The 20,643-nt window shown below is 29.8% G+C and overlaps 1 protein-coding gene across 1 annotated transcript; it reads left to right on the plus strand.

Annotated features, from left to right (window-relative positions):
* The first annotated feature begins 19,609 nt into the window (after positions 1 to 19,609).
* LOC111379089 lies at positions 19,610 to 19,990 on the plus strand. The gene has a single exon (XM_023002418.1). It carries the CDS (start codon positions 19,610 to 19,612, stop codon positions 19,988 to 19,990), a length of 381 nt encoding a protein of 126 aa, XP_022858186.1.
* Positions 19,991 to 20,643: the final 653 nt, after the last annotated feature.

The raw sequence follows: 20,643 nt of genomic DNA on the forward strand, positions 1-20,643 counted from the left end.
TAACTTTTCAACTACACATTTCATCATTTTTATTTTATTTTTACCAAAATCCGCTAAAATATGACTTTTATCTAAACCAACCAATAACATTGTAAAATTTGATGTAATTTTTTTATGTGCACATAATTTTTGTCAAGTTACAGTTCATGTACTTTTATAATGTGTAAATAATTTTTTGGCAAATTATAGTATTTTTTTTTTGTGTGTTTGATTTAGATTTTTTGATAATAGATATTGCAAAAAGTGTTTTTTTTTTTTTTACGTAGATAGTGACTCCACGAAAAACATTTATTGTGAATTTTAATTTTTCTAAACTGTTAAAATTTTACATATTACTACATATAATTCATGGGCTTGGGTAATTAGGCTAATTTGATATACGTTGGGCTCCATTCTCCATTTTTTAAAGAGGAAATTACATGAATTACTTCATTTTAAAAAATTATTTAAAATTTACATATCAACATTTTTATTATCATACTAGTCTATGCCTATGCGATGCACGATGCGTTATTTTGAACGTAAAGATAGTGTATTGAATTGTAAGGATTGACATGATATATATGTGTTGATTGAATAAATGTTGATCACTAAATGTCCATGTTAGAGCCAAAGTTGGGATGCTGTAACATGACACTATGAAGCAATAATCTCTGAGTGGAAGCAATAAGATCACAAAAATGGCATGCAACGCATAAGAAATGTAAGATTTTCAAAACATTCGCATATGAAATGCGATAAAATTACCCAAAGCATATGTTTTCATTCCAAATTTCATGGTTCATAGACTCTTATGTAGTGTAAAATGTTTTATGATATAATAAGTTCTAAAATATAATTAGTCATAAAATTTACATTGAGTGCTATCAGTTAGAGATATTTTCTAATTTAAAAAGACATTTCAAGAAAAAGGAACCAAATGAAAAATCAAGAAAATGAACACAAAGTGCACTAAAAAATAAGGTACACGAAGGATTGGATTCTGACAATTGATGGCAATTAAGACTAAGAATAGGCCAAAAAAAAAAAAATCATATTTGAGGAACCATATTCAACAGATTGGAGCTGCTAAGAAAATTAGTTACAAAGCTGAATGAACAAGCTAATTACAATAAATGAACAAAGCAGAGCAGAAACATGGTGGTAGACTTTAAGATCAAATCATCACTAAGTTACCAAGTAGCATATAACTGTAAGTGTAAAACAATGCACAAATTTAGCTCCAAATATTGTCATTTCACAAAAAATCAATGAAGAGAAAGATGGCATTGAAGCACCAACTCTTCTGCATGCTTGAACTATATCTGATTTTGGAACATCAGCACTACCACAAACTTCCTAGTACAATTAAAAGAAAATTTTGTATTAGGTCAAATATCCTAAATGGAAAGATTGACAGATCATGGAGAAGTGGGAAGATGGTGACTGAAAACAAATACTAAATTACATAGTTTTAATACCGTGAAACTTTAATAGTCCATACATTCCTTAGAAATAAAATTTGACATCATCTACACATTTTAAATGATCTCAGCAATCTTGGAATTCCTTTTGCCAATGTATAAATTGTAAAAAAGGAAATAAAATTTACCTTCTTATGGAACCATTTAGTCCAAGATGGAGCTTTGCATAGAGGGTAAAAAATGATTAGCGCTCCTTGTACTTCATTTGTGACATACAAATCGATCGATGACATAAAGTTTAAGAGATAGTGGTACATTGCTGAACAACTAAATGAACCTTAAGCAAACAAGGAGAGGATGCAAGCACCAGTTGTCACACCATAACTATCATTGCATCGAGCCTGAACATAAGTTAAGTTTGTTTTATTAGTAACTATTTTATAATAGTCATTCCATCAAGTAGCGACATATGCGAATAACAGGAAAACAAGTCCATCAATAAAATGGAATGCAAGTAGGATGTATTTTTGATAAATTTGGATTTTGTCTCTATTTAATCCAATGCTAAGTCTACCAAGAGATTTACTACAAGGAAGCCCCCACGGGCATAACGCAGTGGTAAAGTAGGAGGGTTCTAAATAGGAAAAAAATAAAATAAAATTGGAAATTCTACTTGTAAGTAATTGGGGTACCTTGAAACTGAGACTAGGGTACGTCAATTAGCACATCCAGCTTGTTTCTATTGAAATTGAGGGAATTGCTATTGCTATAGTTGTATAGGATTATGCCACTTTGTTAGAAGGATTTTGACAGATGCAGTAACAGAATTGTAGGTGGCAATAGATAATTGTATGAAAAAGTTGACTGTTTTTAAATTGCCCAATGATATAATGTCATATGACATAATGTCAACATATTTAGCAATGCAGCATGATTGAATTGTATATGTAAATATTTGAAAATTAGTATGTCCAGCTTGTTTTTAGTCATTAGATTACCTAAAAATATTTAATTTTCTCCCACACCTGTGACAATTGGTTTTATTATTATATACGCATTTTATGTAGAACTGTCGAACCATAAATTATAAATTATGGTTTTTGCCAATTGAGTTAAATTACAAGATTTCTCTGTTATTTTACACTAGTGCATCAAAATTTTAGTCTCCATTACAATTTAGTCATTTCTGTTAATTTCAATTTGTCTTGTTGAGTTCATCTCAATGCTTTTAATATGTAAAACTGGACGTTCAATATATTCTGGTTACCCATATATCGACCACGAATTGCATTAGAGGAACCAAACCTTTGATGATTCTTTATGATACTCTATTTTGAAATAATTAGTTCCTACAACTTTGTTTCCAACTATAACTATTTATAGATTTCTGATGAGGTCATGAGGGAAATTAAGTCTTTTTTTTTAATGACACATGACGATCATTAATTAGTGGGCTTTAACTTAATTTATTATATTTTCACAATTTATTTAATATGTCCCATTGATCGTGAAGTCATTTTTAACAGGTTTATTATTCTTTTTCAAGTGCGTTTCAACAATGATTTTTGCTGATGTGAAATAACTTGTGAAAATAAGCATCTTTTTTATTTGTTCAATAATTTTGATTTCGTTTGTCTCATATGCTCGTTGTTTGTGCTCAAGATAAGATCGAGTATGCGTCTTCGCTTGTGATTTGATAATTTTTATCTTGAAAGTGTTTGTTGATAGCGACATAGGTTCGCACAAAGCGAACTCAAGATAACGGTCAGAATTTTCGCCTATGACATATGTAAAGTTAATTGACATTAAAAAGTTTTGAGTGAAACAATTTATTTTGGATTCAGGACTTACATTCAAGTTCTCCACTTTGTACGAACCCAAAATTATTTTTAATTTTCCTGAATTTATTTTGATGGTATAGGCCTTGATAATAGTCAGTGATACTCGAATCCAAAAAATTGGTTGATGGACTTTTGTTTTCTTATAAAGATGGAATCAATGAGATATTAATTGATTTCGGGTGAAAACGAAGTTGAATATCAAACATAGGGTATAGGTATACTCAATCCTATATTTTCATTACTTGTTGCATATAGAATAATTTTCCAATTAGATATATATTGCATCATTTGATGCTTGCAAAATATTATCGCCTTCTCCCATTTGAAAAATTATGGTGCATATAGTTAGTTATTTATAATGTGAAACTTTGTTTAACTTGGGACCAACAATTTGTTTCTCATTATTACTGTCCAACTTCATTTTTATTAGGGATGACAAAAGTACTCGACAAACTCAATGCCTGTGGGGCCCGCCTCGAATAGGACGGGGATTACCCACTTAATCGGGTAACTGGATCGGGTACGGGGCGGGGAATTCCACCCCGAGGTGGGTATAGGTAACGAGGTCCCATCCTGCCCAATTTATTTTTTTATTTTTTTAAGAATTCAATACTTTAAATAGAAAAACTCCACGAAATTTCATTAATTCTAATAGAAGACGACAACTAAAATTATTTAAAAAATATGATAAACAATAAAAATCTTAATTTATCAAATATGTTCAAATAATTTAACTTTTAAAAATAAATTAATTAATTAAAAAATTTAATAACTATATTATTGTTTCACTTAAATAAATGAATTATCAAAAACTATATATATATATATATATATATATATATATATATAACAATCAGATGAAGATTTTGAATGTTTTGAAGATCATTTGGAAGAATGCTTTGAAAAAACTTTCGATTTTCCTTTGAATTTTGAATAAAATTCATCATTTAAGTCTTTTGCTTTCATACAAATGACTTCCACGTGAATTTCTTTAACTTGATTTTCAAGGTGTGAGATTTGAGTTTTCATACACTTAATCTCATGTTGAAGATTAGGAATAGAAGGTTTAGACCCTTTACAAAATTCTTTTGAGCACGTTTGAGAATTTGGTTGATATTGATATCATCGAAATCTTGTTTTGAAGTAGAAGATAAAAGAGAAGAGAATTTTTTCTTGAGATTAGGATTATCAATCCTATCAATAATATCTTGAATAATTTCTTCTTCTCTAGATAAAACATTTATAGTTTTACAACCACAAATTTCTTTATCTGAATTTGAACAAATATCAGAGGAATTAGGAGAATGAGGAGAAGATTCATAATCAGAATCTTCTTGATTATGAAAGATTTGTTCTAATTCTGAGTTAGACTCATTATCAGAACTTGATTCTATGAGATTGAAGAATTGAGTTTTAGTATCTTCATCAATTTGAAGATTACTAATTTTGTTTTTGAGTGGACATTTATTGGAATAATGACCATTCTTATTGCACTTCCAGCAAGTAATATTTGAAGAGTTTTTTGAAATCTTTCTTTTTGAAAAATGTTTTTTCTTTGAAAATTTTCTTTTGTTAGAAAATTCTTCTTTGAAATATTTTCTTTTAGAAAATTTTTTATTTTTAGAAAAATTCTTTGATTTTGAAGATGGAGGAATGATCTTTTCAAAACCATATTGTTCACAAAAAGATCCAAGTTCTTTTCGATTCTCAGATTTTTCTGTTTTCAATTTAGCTTTGAGTTTTAAATCATTACACAAATTTAAAGCTTCTTTGTTGATGAAATTAATTATTTCACCATAAGTAAGAGTTTGAAGATCATCAAATTCTTGAAGAATAGAATTTTTTACTCTTTCTGCAATGAGTTTTGGAAGTCCTGAAATAAATTTTTCTTTCCAAAAAGATTGTTGGCAATCTTCTCTGATCATGACACGAGATAAAAATAGATCTTTGTACAATCTAAAATCTTGTAATTTTGGACATCTTAAATTCATTAGAATGTCATTTTGCATTTGAAATAAATTTTTGGGAGTGCCAATAAAATGTTTGATAATAGCTAAACCAAGAATAGTAAAACTATCATTAATTTCATTTCCATTTGAGTCATGAATAATAATATTATTTTTACCATGCTTAACAGCAGAAAAGAGAATATCCTTCTCAGTTTAAGAAAGCTAATTATCCCACCATTGACCAAGCTGTCCAGTGAATCCAAGAACAATATTATTAGTAGCATCTCTTCTAGATGCACCTTTTGCAAGATAAGTATTATAATAGACAGTCATTTGTCCCATAAAATTGATAATTTGATATTTAGTAAGTCCATCGAAATTACCATCATAAGTTCTTTGAAGATTAGCTTTTTCTTCAAAAAGCTAGTCTGGAATGAAGGACAAGGGTAAAATTTTGGAAGATTTTGATAATCAGATTTTCTCAATTTATTAATTGAATCATATTTTTCATCAATAAACTGAGCTTCAATTTCATCAATGATATTAATATTTTTTGAAACATGAAATTTTTTTAATTGAGTAGCAAGTTCAGAAAGAATTTCACTTTCAGTTTGAAGAGTAAAAGATTTTCCAAATTGAGGGATCAAATCATTACTTTTGAAAATCGAAGAGGAAGAGGATGATGGCTTGGATAAATTCTTATCTTTACTACTACTTTCTCTAGATTCTATGGAAGAATCCCTTTGAGGAGTACTATTCTCGGATTCAGAATTTGATTCGATGCGATTGAGCTGAGAACGCATAGATTGAAGAACAACATTAGTAAAATTGTTCTGATATTGAATATTTTTAATATCCTTAGCAATAACTTGAGATTCATCAGATTGTTCTTTAGGAATCCTTTTGAGCAGAGATGCAAGGATTTCAGTTTTTCCATGAGGAACAACTATTTCTTGCATAGGAGGATGAGTTGATTGGAAAGTATTCCCTTCTGGAGTTTTCCAAGTATTGGAATGAGTTTTTGAAGTAATTTTTTTTATTTTTCTGGCCTTTTACCAAAAGCTTTAAATTGAATCCGATCATAGAAACTTAAGTCAGTAGAAGATTTAAAAAAATCCTCCCAATAAGATTCTTTTTGTATTGAAGAAAAACTTTCTCGAAAACGTCTTCTAAAATTTTTGACACAAATGTCTTGATCATATTTAAATTATTTTCTTCTATCAATTTCAGAAGAAATAACATTACATTGGTGATCAAGATTGGAGGGAGGAACCATATCTGAAAAAGTTGGTGATTCAGGTTGATCATCATCTTTTTCATATTCATTTTGATAATGAGGTTTTGGAATAATAGGAGTAAAATCTGCTCCTTTATACGAAGATTGAAAGGATGATCTGGGTTTTTCTTCAGATCTTGTTGAAAAAGACTTAGCAGAATTAGATCTTTGAATCCTTGAAGAAGATCCTTTGAAAAGAATCTTAGCTTTTCCATCTGGAAAAGTAAGAATTTGATTTGGAATTGTTCTAGTTTGAGCAGAAAAATGTGCTTGAACATTATCAAAATTCCATTCGAATCCACGGGATTGAAGATTCCATGGAATTCTTTTTGGAATTTCAACATTTGAGTGAAAAGGATTAACTTCCACTAAAAGACTTTCATCTCTTGGTGAAGAGTGAAGAGCTCCAATATTGAGTTTAGTATTCATAAGATTATAATATACTCTGTATATTATAGCAAAAGCATTTGAACGACAATCAAATTCAAGATTTTTAGTCTGAATATGAAGATTGAGATAATTGAGAATTGCTCCATCAGTAAGTTTGATTGAAAAATTTGGATAACAATTTGAAAATATAGGACCACTTTCTAGATTTGATTCTAGAAGTGAAAGTATTGAATTTTCAAAATTGAGATGTCTCTTATCTATAAAAGTAAGAAGAATTGGAACATCAAGACCAAGTCTAAACAGGGGCTTGACTACTATTTAAACTAGTCTAACATGAAGATATTTAAATTTCTTCTTGTGAGAAATCGCTTCTTTTGTAAGTAAATTAATGAAAGAATTTTGACTATTAATTGAAACAGTTTGTTCAATAGTTTTGATAACATAATTTTGAGAAAAATCAAATTTTCCTATTTCATAGATGATATGTTTATCCATCTTTGGAATAGTCCAATTTTGAAGACGTTGTTCAATTTGAGCAATTTGAAGTTCATGAGAATTGAAATCATTTTATGCAGATGATGCAGATGCATGATCAATTTCTTCTTCTGTTTGAAAAACATTTGTTCTATTCTCATTTGATTGATTTTCACTTCTATTTCTAGATCTCGATCTCCTTAACCAATTTGTTAATGAAGACATAATTGAATAAAAATGAAATTACTATAAAACAAAGTAAAAACAAGAATAATAAGATAGACAAGTTCTCACCAAGCCTACAATGGGACCACCCTTCAACGCCTATACCGACAACACGGGCTGACCAACGGTTAACAACAGACGTCCAGGTTTAAACAAGGTTTTCCTATATCTTGTGCCTACAATGTTTGACAATAATAATTATGTCTTCAATAACAAATTGGTTAAGGATATCGAGATCTAGAAATAGACGTGAAAATCAATCAAATGAGAAAAGAACAAATGTTTTTCAAACAGAAGAAAAAACTGATCATGCATCTGCATCATCTGCATCAAATAATTTCAATTCTCATGAACTTCAAATTACTCAAATTGAACAACGTCTTCAAAATTGGATTATTCCAAAGATGGATAAACATACCATCTATGAAATAGGAAAATTTGATTTTTCTCAAAATTATGTTATCAAAACTATTGAACAAACTGTTTCAATTAATAGTCAAAATTCTTTCATTAATTTACTTACAAAAGAAGCGATTGAATCTCACAAGAAGAAATTTAAATGTCTTCATGTTGGACTAGTTTAAATAGTAGTCAAGCCCTTGTTTAGACTTGGTCTTGATGTTCCAATTCTTTTTACTCTTATAGATAAGAGACATCTCAATTTTGAAAATTCAATACTTTCACTTCTAGAATCAAATCTAGAAAGTGGTCCTGTATTTTCAAATTGTTATCCAAAATTTTCAATCACACTTACTGATGGAGCAATTCTCAATTATCTCAATCTTCATATTCAGACTAAAAATCTTGAATTTGATTGTCGTTCAAATGCTTTTGCTATAATATACAAAGTATATTATAATCTTATGAATACTAAACTCAATATTGGAGCTCTTCACTCTTCACCAAGAGATGAAAGTCTTTTAGTGGAAGTTAATCCTTTTCACTCAAATGTTGAAATTCCAAAAAGAATTCCATGGAATCTTCAATCCCGTGGACTCGAATGGAATTTTGATAATGTTCAAGCACCTTTTTCTGCTCAAACTAGAACAATTCCAAATCAAATTCTTACTTTTCCAGATGGAAAAGCTAAGATTCTTTTCAAATGATCTTCTTCAAGGATTCAAAGATCTAATTCTGCTAAGTCTTTTTCAACAAGATCTGAAAAAAAACCCAGATCATCCTTTCAATCATCGTATAAAGGAGCAGATTTTACTCCTATTATTCCAAAACCTCATTATCAAATGAATATGAAAAAGATGATGATCAACCTGAATCACCAACTTTTTCAGATATGGTTCCTCCCTCCAATCTTGATCATCAATTTAATGTTATTTCTTTTGAAATTGATAGAAGAAAAGAATTTAAATATGATCAAGACATTTGTGTTAAAAATTTTAGAAGACTTTTTCAAGAAAGTTTTTCTTCAAAACAAAAAAGAATCTTATTGGGAAGATTTTTTTAAATCTTCTACTGACTTAAGTTTCTATGATCGGATTCAATTTAAAGCTTTTGGTAAAAGGCCAGAAAAATAAAAAAAAATTTACTTCAAAAACTCATTCCAATACTCGGAAAACTCCAGAAGGGAATACTTTCCAATCAACTCATCCTCCTATGCAAGAAATAGTTGTTCCTCATGGAAAAATTGAAATCCTTGCATCTCTGCTCAAAAGGATTCCTAAAGAACGATCTGATGAATCTCAGGTTGTTGTTAAGGATATCAAAAATATTCAATCTTAGAACAATTTTACTAATGTTGTTCTTCAATCTATGTGTTCTCAGCTCAATCGCATCGAATCAAATTCTAAATCTGAGAATATTATTCCTCAAAGGGATTCTTCCAAAGAATCTAGAGAAAGTAGTAGTAAAGATAAGAATTTATCAAAGCCATCATCCTCTTCCTCTTCGATTTTCAAAAGTAGTGATTTGATCCCTCAATTTGGAAAATCTTCTACTCTTCAAATTGAAAGTGAAATTCTTTCTGAACTTGTTACTCAATTAAAAAATTTTCATGTTGCAAAAAATATTAATACCATTGATGAAATTGAAGCTCAGTTTATTGATGAAAAATATGATTCAATTAATAAATTGAGAAAATCTGATTATTAAAATCTTCCAAAATTTTACCCTCGTCCTTCATTCCAAGACCAGCTTTTTGAAGAAAGAGCTAATCCTCAAAGAATTTATGATGGTAATTCCGGTGTCGAGTGGAATCTTGATGGACTTACTAAATATCAAATTATCAATTTTATGGGACAAATGACTGTCTGTTATAAAACTTATCTTGCAAAATGTGCATCTAGAAGAGATGCTACTAATAATATTGTTCTTGGATTCACTGGACAGCTTGGTCAATGGTGGGATAATTATCTTTCTCAACTGAGAAGGATATTATCTTTTCTGCTGTTAAGCGTGATGAAAATAATAATATTATTCATGACTCAAATGGAAATGAAATTAATGATAGTTTTACTAATCTTGGTTTAACTATTATCAAACATTTTATTGGCACTCCTGAAAATTTAGTTCAAATGCAAAATGGCATTCTGATGAATTTAAGATGTCCAAAATTATAAGATTTTAGATGGTACAAATATATGTTTTTATCTCATATCATGATCAGATAAGATTGTCAACAATTTTTTTGGAAAAAAAAATTTATTTTAAGACTTCCAAAACTCTTTGCAGAAAGAGTAAAAAATTCTATTCTTCAAGAATTTGATGATCTTCAAACTCTTACTTATGGTGAAATAATTAATTTCATCAGCAAAGAAGCTTTAAATTCGTGTAATGATTTAAAACTCAAAGCGAAATTGAAAACAGAAAAATCTGAGAATCGAAAAGAACTTGGATCTTTTTGTGAACAATATGGTTTTGAAAAGATCATTCCTCCATCTTCAAAATCAAAGAATTTTTCTAAAAATAAAAAATTTTCTAAAAGAAAATATTTCAAAGAAGAATTTTCTAACAAAAGAAAATTTTCAAAGAAAAAACCTTTTTCAAAAAGAAAGATTTCAAAAAAGTCTTCAAAAATTACTTGCTGGAAGTGCAATAAGACTGCTCATTATTTCAATAAATGTTCACTCAAAAACAAAATTAGTAATCTTCAAATTGATGAAGATACTAAAACTCAACTCCTCAATCTCATTGAATCAAGTTTTGATAATGAGTCTAACTCAAAATTAGAACAAGTCTTTCATAATCAAGAAGATTCTAATTATGAATCTTCTCCTCATTCTCCTAATTCCTCTGCTATTTCTTCAAATTCAGATAAAGAAATTTGTGGTTGTAAAACTATAAATGTTTTATCTAGAGAAGAAGAAATTATTCAAGATATCATTGATAGGATTGATAATCCTAATCTCAAGAAAAATTCTCTTCTCTTTTATCTTCTACTTCAAAACAAGATTTCGATGATATCAATATCAATCAATTTCTCAAACGTGCTCAAAAAGAATTTTCTAAAGGATCTACACCTTCTATTCCTGATCTTCAACATGAGATTAAGTGTATGAAAACTCAAATCTCAGACCTTGAAAATCAAGTTAAAGAAATTCACATGGAAGTCGTTTGTATGAAAGCAAAAGATTTAAATGATGAATTTTATTCAAAATTCAAAGGAAAATCGAAAGTTTCTTCAAAACATTTTTCCAAACGATCTTCAAAACATTCAAAATCTTCATCTGATTGTTCATTAGATTCTGATTTCAAAATTCTTCAAAATGAAGAAGAAAAGGTTAATGTTATTAATCGAATTCAATTTCAAAAATGGTACTGTAATATAACTATTGTTGGGAATAAAGAATTTAAATTTACAACTCGAGTTCTTATTGATTCAGGCGTAGATAAAAATTGTATCAAAGAAGGTTTGATTCCTACAAAATATTTTGAAAAAACCACTGAGCGTCTTTATGAAGCTAGTGGAAAAAAGCTTAATATCAATTATAAAATTTCAAAAGCTCATGTTTGTAATTCAAACATTTGTTTCAAAAATATATTTTATCTTGTTAGAGATTTAGATCAAGAAGTTATTCTTGATACACCTTTTATTGTTCAAATTTATCATTTTAAAGCTGATTATAAAAGATTAACTACAAAAGTTTTTGGTCAAAAAATATTTTTTTAAGTTTACAAATCCTCCTTCTTATAAAGATATTAATTCTTTAAAAGAAGCTGCTATCTCAAAAATTATCAACAATATTAATTTAAAAAGAAATCATATTCAATTTCTTAAAGAAGAAATTCAATTTCCAAAAATTGAGAAAAGATTGCAAGAATCTATTCTTCAAGAGAAAATTTCAGAATTAAAAAATAGAATTGAAAAAGAAATTTATTCAACTATTCCAAATGTCTTTTGGGATAGAAAAACACATGTTGTTTCTCTTCCCATGAATCAAATATTCCTACAAAATCTCGTCCTATTCAAATGAATAAAGAGTTACTTGATTTTTGTATCAAAGAAATCAATGATTTACTTGAGAAATGTTTAATCCGACCAAGTAAATCTCCTTGGAGCTGTTCAGCTTTCTATATCAATAATTCTGTTGAAATTGAACGAGGAGTTCCCCGTTTGGTTATCAATTATAAACCTCTTAATACTGCTCTTCAATGGATTAGGTATCCTATTCCTCAAAAGAAAGATCTTTTGAATCGTCTTTGTAAAGCTGTTATCTTCTCAAAATTTGATATGAAGTCAGGTTTTTGGCAAATTCAAATTAAAGAAGAAGACAGATACAAGACTGCCTTCAATATTCCTTTCGGACAATACGAATGAAATGTTATGCCATTCGGTCTCAAAAATGCTTCCTCTGAATTTCAAAAAATTATGAATGATATTTTCAATCCTTTCTCAAATTTCATTATTGTTTATATTGATGATGTTCCTATATTTTCTGAAAATATAGAACAACGTTTTAAACATATTCATACATTCACTCATATTACAAAGAAAAATGGTTTAGCGGTTTCTGCTAATAAAATTGTTTTATTTCAAACTAAAATACGTTTTCTTGGTCATTATATTCATAATGACACTTTAACTCCAATTCAAAGAAGTCTTGATTTCATTGATAAATTTCCTGATGAAATTATAGATAAAAAAAAGTTTGCAACGCTTTTTAGGTTGTGTCAATTATGTTGCTGATTTTGTCAAAAGTATACGACAAATATGTGCCCCATTATTCAAAAGACTATAAAATAACCCTGACCCATGGAGTCACGAGCACACAGTTGTAGTTCAAAGAGTCAAAAAAGCAATAAAAAATATTCCCCATCTTTCAATACTTGACCCCTTAGCATCAATTATTATTGCCCCTGATATTGGGTATGTCGGTGTGTTAAAACAAGTCTCATTAGAGTCATCTCATGAACAGTTAGTTAGGTACTACAATGGTGTGTGGACCGACCCCTCAAAAGAATTATTCCACTATCAAAAAAGAAATTCTTTCAATAGTACTATGTATTTAAAAATTTCAAGATGATCTTATCAACAAAACTTTTTTTTTAAAAACTGATTGCAAAGGCTCAAAAGATGTTTTACAAAAAGATGTAAAAAAATCTTATTTCCAAACAAATCTTTGCAAGATGGCAGGCTATTTTGTTCTGTTTTGATTTCGAAATTCTATTTATACAAGGGAAATCAAACTTCTTGGCAGATTTCCTCACAAGAGAGTTCATTTACAAAAAGAGTGAAAATGAGTTGGGCAAAACAAGTTGAAGAAGATGATCAAAATCCATTTCAAAAGAAACAAAATAGAAAGAAAAATTCTACTCATTTTTTCTCAATTCTTGATGAAATTCAAGAAGTTTCTTCATCATCAAATACCCTTTCAACCTTCACCAAAAAATCTGATCAAAAGTCCAAAAACAAAGCTATTCCTTCAAACTACAAAAAGGTCATTCAAAGTTCTAGAAAACTTCATCAAAGTAACCCTTCTCAAAATTTTCAATATTTTACCAAAAGTATCTTTGAAAACTGCATTGATATGGAAACATCTTGGCTTCATAAATACAAAAATCTAAATGAATGTCTTCCAAACATTTTTCCATCCAATTTTTGGTTCGTGCCATCAAATGTCAAAAAATCTCAAGATTATTATGAGACTATCCTTTTGAAAAGTGGATTAGCCATAATTTCTTATACTTCAGACCTCAAAATAAAGAAGAAACAATGTTTTCAAAATCAGTATTCTCAGAGTATTGTCTTACGAAGACTGGGGACAAAACCCATGGGAAGAAAAGAGGCTTAACCTCTCCAAAACATTTTTTGCAACTTCTGAATATTTCAATTATTTTGATTATATCAATGTCTGGTACAGAGTCTTTTTTTTTAGACCTGTTACCCATTCATGGTTCATTCTTTTTAATCAAAATTGTCATCCTCGTTTTCCAAAATTGTTTCAAACATGATTTTTGTATTATGGACTTGAAGAAAATTTTTTACCTAGTCTTACTCTTCAAGGATATGAATACTTCAAAAGAGAGGCTAAAACATTTTTAAAGCCTCAAGAAAATGTTTTATTTCAATTTGCCTTCAATATGAAAGTTTCCTGGATTTTTTGCTGGGATTTCTTTCTACTGCAAAATCAAAATGATGAGTACTTCATTCAAAATATTACCAGAAGATTTAAAGTCAAATGGTGGTCTAAATTCAAAGAAACAAATTGTTGTCCAAAGGCAGTTCAATCATGGATTCAAGAATAGAGAAATTTGGGTGTCCCGAAATTCTCAAAGAAAGAACAAGATAATCAGGCATATTTTTTGACCGAAACATAAAGGATTATTTCAATGTTATCAAAATGCAAAGATCCAAAAGAATTATTAGAAATTTATGAACAAATTTCTAAAAATGGATATAAAAAATCAAGTACTCAAGAATCTGATCAAGAATCTCAAGAAACTGACAATGGTGATGACCTAATTGATTTAGGTTATGATGATTTTCTTGCTCAAGAAAAGAGGACCAAATGACTACAAGGACCCAATTTTTTCAAAGAATTGAGAAATTACCGGATCAATAAATCAAGGGACATTCTTTTCAAATGTTGCATGTCAGCTAATCAGCTTTTTCTCAAGAAATTGTTGTCCATTCCAAGGATATGATAACTTTATTAAAGAAGGAATCTTTCTTTTTTAAAGTTAGTCAAAGATGGCAAAATTATTCAAAAAGTTGGTACCATATTTCAAGATTCTTCATTATGTTGTCTCTCACTCAACTATTCAAGTTCTTTCTAGCAAATGAAAGAAATTTCAAGTCCGAATTTCAAGTATAAAAAGACTTCAAGAATTCAGTTCAAGGCAGAGTAAATTCTGGCAATAGAAGTTTTATTTTCTTTGCTAATTTTGTTCTCCAAAAAATTACTCTGTAATTTTTCAAATTCTGCAATCGTTCAATTATTAATAAAATTTCTCTTTCAAATATCTCTATTTTTAATTTTGATTATTTTCAACTATTTTCTGATTTCCTTTCCCCTGGGCTATTATATATATATGCGAGATCCACTTTTTGAGAAATATGAGTCGAAGCAATAACAATAATTTTTCCAGCGGAATAACTTTCAGGTTCTAAATGATCTGAGGATTTTTATACTTTTGCTATTAGGTTCGATAGTTGAGTGGCCAAGAACATGCGGGAAAGATTCTACATTAAAGGACCGGATTTTCGATTGACTAGGTTGATGGAAACAAGCTAACATTAACATGCTCCACTAATAGACTATACTTTTTTGTGAACCCATCTTTTTGTCGAAAGATATAGGTGGAACTAAACAGGTCACTCTTACGTCTTTCTTTCATCCTTGCTCTAATCAACTTTCTCGTAAGCTACATTGTCATGTTCCTCAACTGCGCACTACCTTCAGCTCCTACTAAAGTTCCCTATCTATTTAAATTGATTTATAGTGCCTATTTTCAAGATTATAAAAGGAATTTATTAACTTTAAATGTCTCTTCTTTTCAGCTCCTACTAAAGTATCTGCTAACAAATTGTTGCACTTTGCAGGGCCCTCTGTGTCAGAACAATCCCGTTGGGGCAATCAAATACCCAAAGTTCAATTTCGATCTATTGGGTTCCTCGATTTGTTCATAAAAGAAAAGAGAGAAAAGAAAACGTCTGTCATTAAGATTATAAATACCAGTGGGACAACTCTATTGATATCAATTATCCACTTACTCCAGAGCCACAAGCGAGCCATTTCCTAACTAAGAAAGATAAAGAAGATGCACTTTAATTTTCACCATTTTTTCTTCCTTTGGAAATTAAAAAAAAAAGTTCGAATTGATGTCTTTCAATGAGCAATATGCAAACTCAACTTGAACATCGCATCTCCCGAAAAGAGCTCCACAGAAGCTAGGTTGCTTCTTCAAAATAAGGTGGCTAAGATGGGCTATTATGCCTATTCAACATATTTTGATTATGGTACAATTCAATTGCCTGCTCCTAATCTAGGTTTGAAACTCAATCTATTTGTCCCTGCAGAAACTTATATGGCATGTCTCCTAATATGAGTTATTTCCTCGCTCTTTCTTCGTGTTTTTGACAAAAAGCATTTTGACCAGCCTATTCTCTTATCCCTGTTAGTTATAAAAATGAATTGAACTCCTATTATTCTCCCGATTGTGATCCTATTTTCTTACAGATAGTCCAATCTCTCATCTTTGAAAGAATTGAATTTGAAAAACAGCCACTTTAACGAGAGCACAACAGCTTGACCAATTCTCAAAAACCCTTTGGTTTCTTCCATTTAAAAAGGTAGCTTTTCCTTTTCTTATTGGTAAATAGTGTCTTGAAGTGAAGTGATGGCATTGAAGGAAATAGATAATGAGTCTGTCAATTACATTAGGTAGTACATGCAGGACTTGTTTTAACCACAAGTTTCGAAGTAACTCTATAAGGGCAAAGGTCTTCATTTGATTTCGACCATAGGCTGGATGTCAATTCCTCATTTTTTGAAATGCTAATCGCAAAGAAAGTGCCATTTGTTGCTTTCCCAATGAAGAGGGAAACAACCATTGATTATATTGTTCATCTAATTTTTGGGAAAAGTAAACATAAAATTCACTAATGAGGTGCCTAACACTCTAGAATGGCTTCACACTAAGACTTTCATTAATTCAAATAAGGGAGAATATATGTACCCTTTTTCCTTTATTCAGATTTTGTCCTATTGAGTTTTTTTAATAAGATTTTAATGAGACTGATTTGATTACTCTTGTTTAAATTGTACTAATTTTTTCCATCATCTGATATTTTTATCTCGTTGATTTTGTATCAAACAAGTTTTTTAATAAAGGAAATGTTGTGTAATTAATCATTTAAGGGGAGTGTTATAAGTTGTTGTAAATTGATTATTATTTGTGAATGATAATTTACCCCCTTATAATCTATAAATATGAGACATTTGTTATCAACAAAATATATACAAGAGTTTTGACTCCGTTCTACATATTGTATTGTTCTCCATATTCTCAATCGAAATTTTAATGAATTTTAAAGTTTTTCTAAATTTAGGCATCTTCATTCAAGTGTCCCCAACTGAAATTTTAATATATTTCAATTTAAACCTTTAAAATATAGCTATCCTCAATAACTTGTAGATTTATAAAGATTTTATTAAAAAATGGATTTCAAAATATTTGGATGAATTTCAAGTATAAAAGTACTATTGGTCTACTGCAATAAAGTCCAAGGAAATTTGTGCAATTATAAAATTCTAATTGAGTATTATAAATATATCCTATATGGGCACATTTTCATTTCCCAGAGAGGGAGACATCTAAGGAGCACAAGGGAGAAGATTTAAAGGAGGAAGCACTTGACTAGGCCATTAAAATCTCATTCAAGATTATCATCTTCCTTTCATGTGTGAGGATTTAAAAATATCCAATGATCTCAAGATGATATAAGATCCCTCATTCATTTGGATTTAATCTTAAAGGAAAATTAATTTCCCATTATGATGATTAAATCCGATAACCAACAAATGGTATCACAGCAAAGGTTATTGAGAGCCTTGAGTAGGATTAAGTTCTTTAAATCCTAGTATAAAATATATTTTTAGTATGGATGGTATTAAGTTATTTGATTTGACATGTTTATTGCTTTATATACTTAAAGTAAATGTTTATACATAATCTCTTTTGGCCCCTAAAATTTTTTTTTTTTTTTTTTGCTCCCCATTATAATTCATATCATTTGTTTTTTTTTTCTCTTGAAAAATTATAAGCTACATATCATTTGTTTTTCTTTTCTCTTGAAAAATTATAAGCTATAAAACACTAAGGTTTTGTACATATTTTTAAAATTTGTACACTTGTGTATTAAGAAAAGATGATGATTTTGGGGCTCCATACATTTTTTGTTGTTAGTGCTTGTTAGAGAAATGGAAGGAGATAGAAATTGAACAAACAAGATGTAGAAAACCATTGTAAGATTGTAAGTGGTGACGATAACAACTGCTACTGCCAATCTCGACGGCAGCAACAGCAAAAGCCATAGCTATTACGAAGCAATAGTTGTTGTTGTAACCATGCAACAGCTGCGGCGGTGGCGACTGTGACTGTGGCATCATCTTTTGGGGTTGCCACCATGAATGCCATCGTCGAAGATGGTTGATAGAGGTGATACATGGTAGATTTGCAAGGGTATGTGAAATGAGATTATGTTTGAGTTCTTGGGCTTTCTCTGAAACTTGGGTAAAGGCTTTTGTTTTGAGGATTAAACTCAAAAATTAAATGGACCCAATTTTTGGATATTGCATGGGTTGGACTACAAGGAAATTGAAGAAATGGTTTGGAATGTGGCCCAATGGAATGCTTTAGTCTTTATTGTAATTTAAATTCTTAGGATGGATCATAAGTGAATATAATTTATTTAATTATTACTTTTATTGCTTTATGGATGATGAATAAATGTATGATTATCACACGTCATGTAGATTAAAGGAAACATATCCGTGCATTAAAATCATATGCATTGGTATTGGATATTTTTTTTATCACTCTATATTAATTAGATGTGGTTAAAAAATTATATTTAATATTCAATGTCATTATAATTGTTTATATTTGGCACATTAGTTATTAAATCAAAACCTTACTGTACAAAATAATAAGTAGGGGACGGTTTATAAGCCTGTATAAACCTGCGGCCTCCTCCATCATCCAATTTGTCATTAAAATACACATGTTTAGTATCGAATTACATTACTCTCCATATAGGAAGACTACGTAAATTCAGATTAACTAAAATTGGATCTTATAATAGATTTTTTTTTTTAAACAGGATAATGGGCTAATTATCCTATACATAACATCTCATATATTTCAGATATTTTAAAAATTATTGGCGAAGATATTAAACTTACATATGATTTTTTTTTGAGGACTTCCTATAAAAGGTTCCACCAAAATTATTCATATACCAAATAATAATTCATTTTTATCATGGCAAGAGATACCTAACTCAATAAAATGATTGGAAAGGTTCCAACCTTGCTAGCAATTACATTGACCTCCTATAAAGAGCGTGTTAAAAGTTGTAAGGATTTAAGATCTTTGGTTAAAAATATAGTTTTTGATTTATATTTGCATACTCATGTACATATATTATACAAAGATTATTGCTCATTTTATTAATACACGAGTCGTTACTTTTATAGAAAATGTCGCTTAATCCATTACTTGGGATACTTAACGAAAACTAACTCGTGGGGGAAAACTATATTGACTGGAAAAGGAATCTTAATAGTGTTCTTACCGCTAAAAAATCCAAATTTGTGATGATTGAAGATTGTCCCGAAACCCCTAAAGATGATCCCACAGAATTTCAAAAGACAGCATATGAAAAGTGGTGTCATTCTGATGAGATGAACCATTGCTATATTTTGGTATCCATGTCAAATATATTGCAAGAGAAACATCAGAAAATAGAAACTGCTTTTGAAATAATAGAAAGTCTACAAGAGATGTTGGATATCAAAGTCGATAAGTTAGGCAAGCCTCCATTAGGATAATTATGAACACGTGTATGAAACCAGCACATCTGTAAAGGACCATATGTTAACTGTGATTTGTCACTTCAATGCTACGGAGGTTTTAGGAACTGAGATTAATTTCGAGACACGGATTGATATGGTTCTTGAGACTCTCCTTGAGATGTTCTTAGATTTTATAGTTGACTATAATCTATATAAGATAGACATGTCTATGACAGAATTAATGAAAGAGTTCCAAAATGCTGAAACTGTTCCAAAAGCCAGAAGTGGAAATACTTTGATTGTAATAGTCGAATACTCTCATTCTCAGACTTCTGGTGGCAAAGGAGGAAATAAGAGGAATAAGCCAAACAAAAAGAAAGATGGAAAGTCAAAAGGAAAGAAAACTACTGCTGATGGAAAATCAAAGGGAAAGTGTTTTTCTTGTGGACTAAAGGATTAGAAGAGGAATTGCTCAGATCACATAGCTAAAGGGAAGCAAAGTAAAGGCAGTGCCCTATTCATTGAATCATGCTTAGTGGTTGATTCTACTAATATTTGGATCGTAGATTCTAGAGTCACAAATCGTGTTTGTAATTCTTTGTAGGGGTTCTAGAAAATCAAGCATTTCACTAAAGGGAAGTATACTCTTAGAGTTAGCACATGAGCAGTAATGTCAGCCAAAGTTGTTGGCACTTTTACTTTATATTTTGAAAATTGTAGACATTTGATTTTGGATGACTGTTATTATATTGTCGAACTTACATGGAACTTGGTTTTCTTTGCACTTTTATATTTTATTGGTTATTCGGTAGTTTTTACGATTCCACAGTGGTTATTAAGTTGAATATTATATGTTCGAGTCATATGGTTAATACTCTGTATATCTTAAATCCTGTGATTGACTCTATACATAACACTACTACTGCTAAGCAAAGAAAGAGGTCGTTTACTACTAATGAAACTCTCTCATGGCATCTTAGGTTAGGTCATATTAATCTAAATAGGATTCAAAGATTGGTAAATGATGGACCTATAAATGAGTTAGAGGTGGAATCTTTACCAACTTGTGAATCTTGTATAGAAGGAAAGATAATCAAGAGGCCTTTTAATGCT

Source organism: Olea europaea, unplaced genomic scaffold, assembly GCF_002742605.1.
Source record: "Olea europaea var. sylvestris unplaced genomic scaffold, O_europaea_v1 scaffold1930, whole genome shotgun sequence".
In the NCBI taxonomy this organism is placed as follows: domain Eukaryota; kingdom Viridiplantae; phylum Streptophyta; class Magnoliopsida; order Lamiales; family Oleaceae; genus Olea; species Olea europaea.

Coding starts and splice junctions, on each gene's coding strand:
- LOC111379089 (XM_023002418.1), top strand. CDS start 19,610: ATGTTAACTGTGATTTGTCACTTCAATGCTACGGAGGTTTTAGGAACT.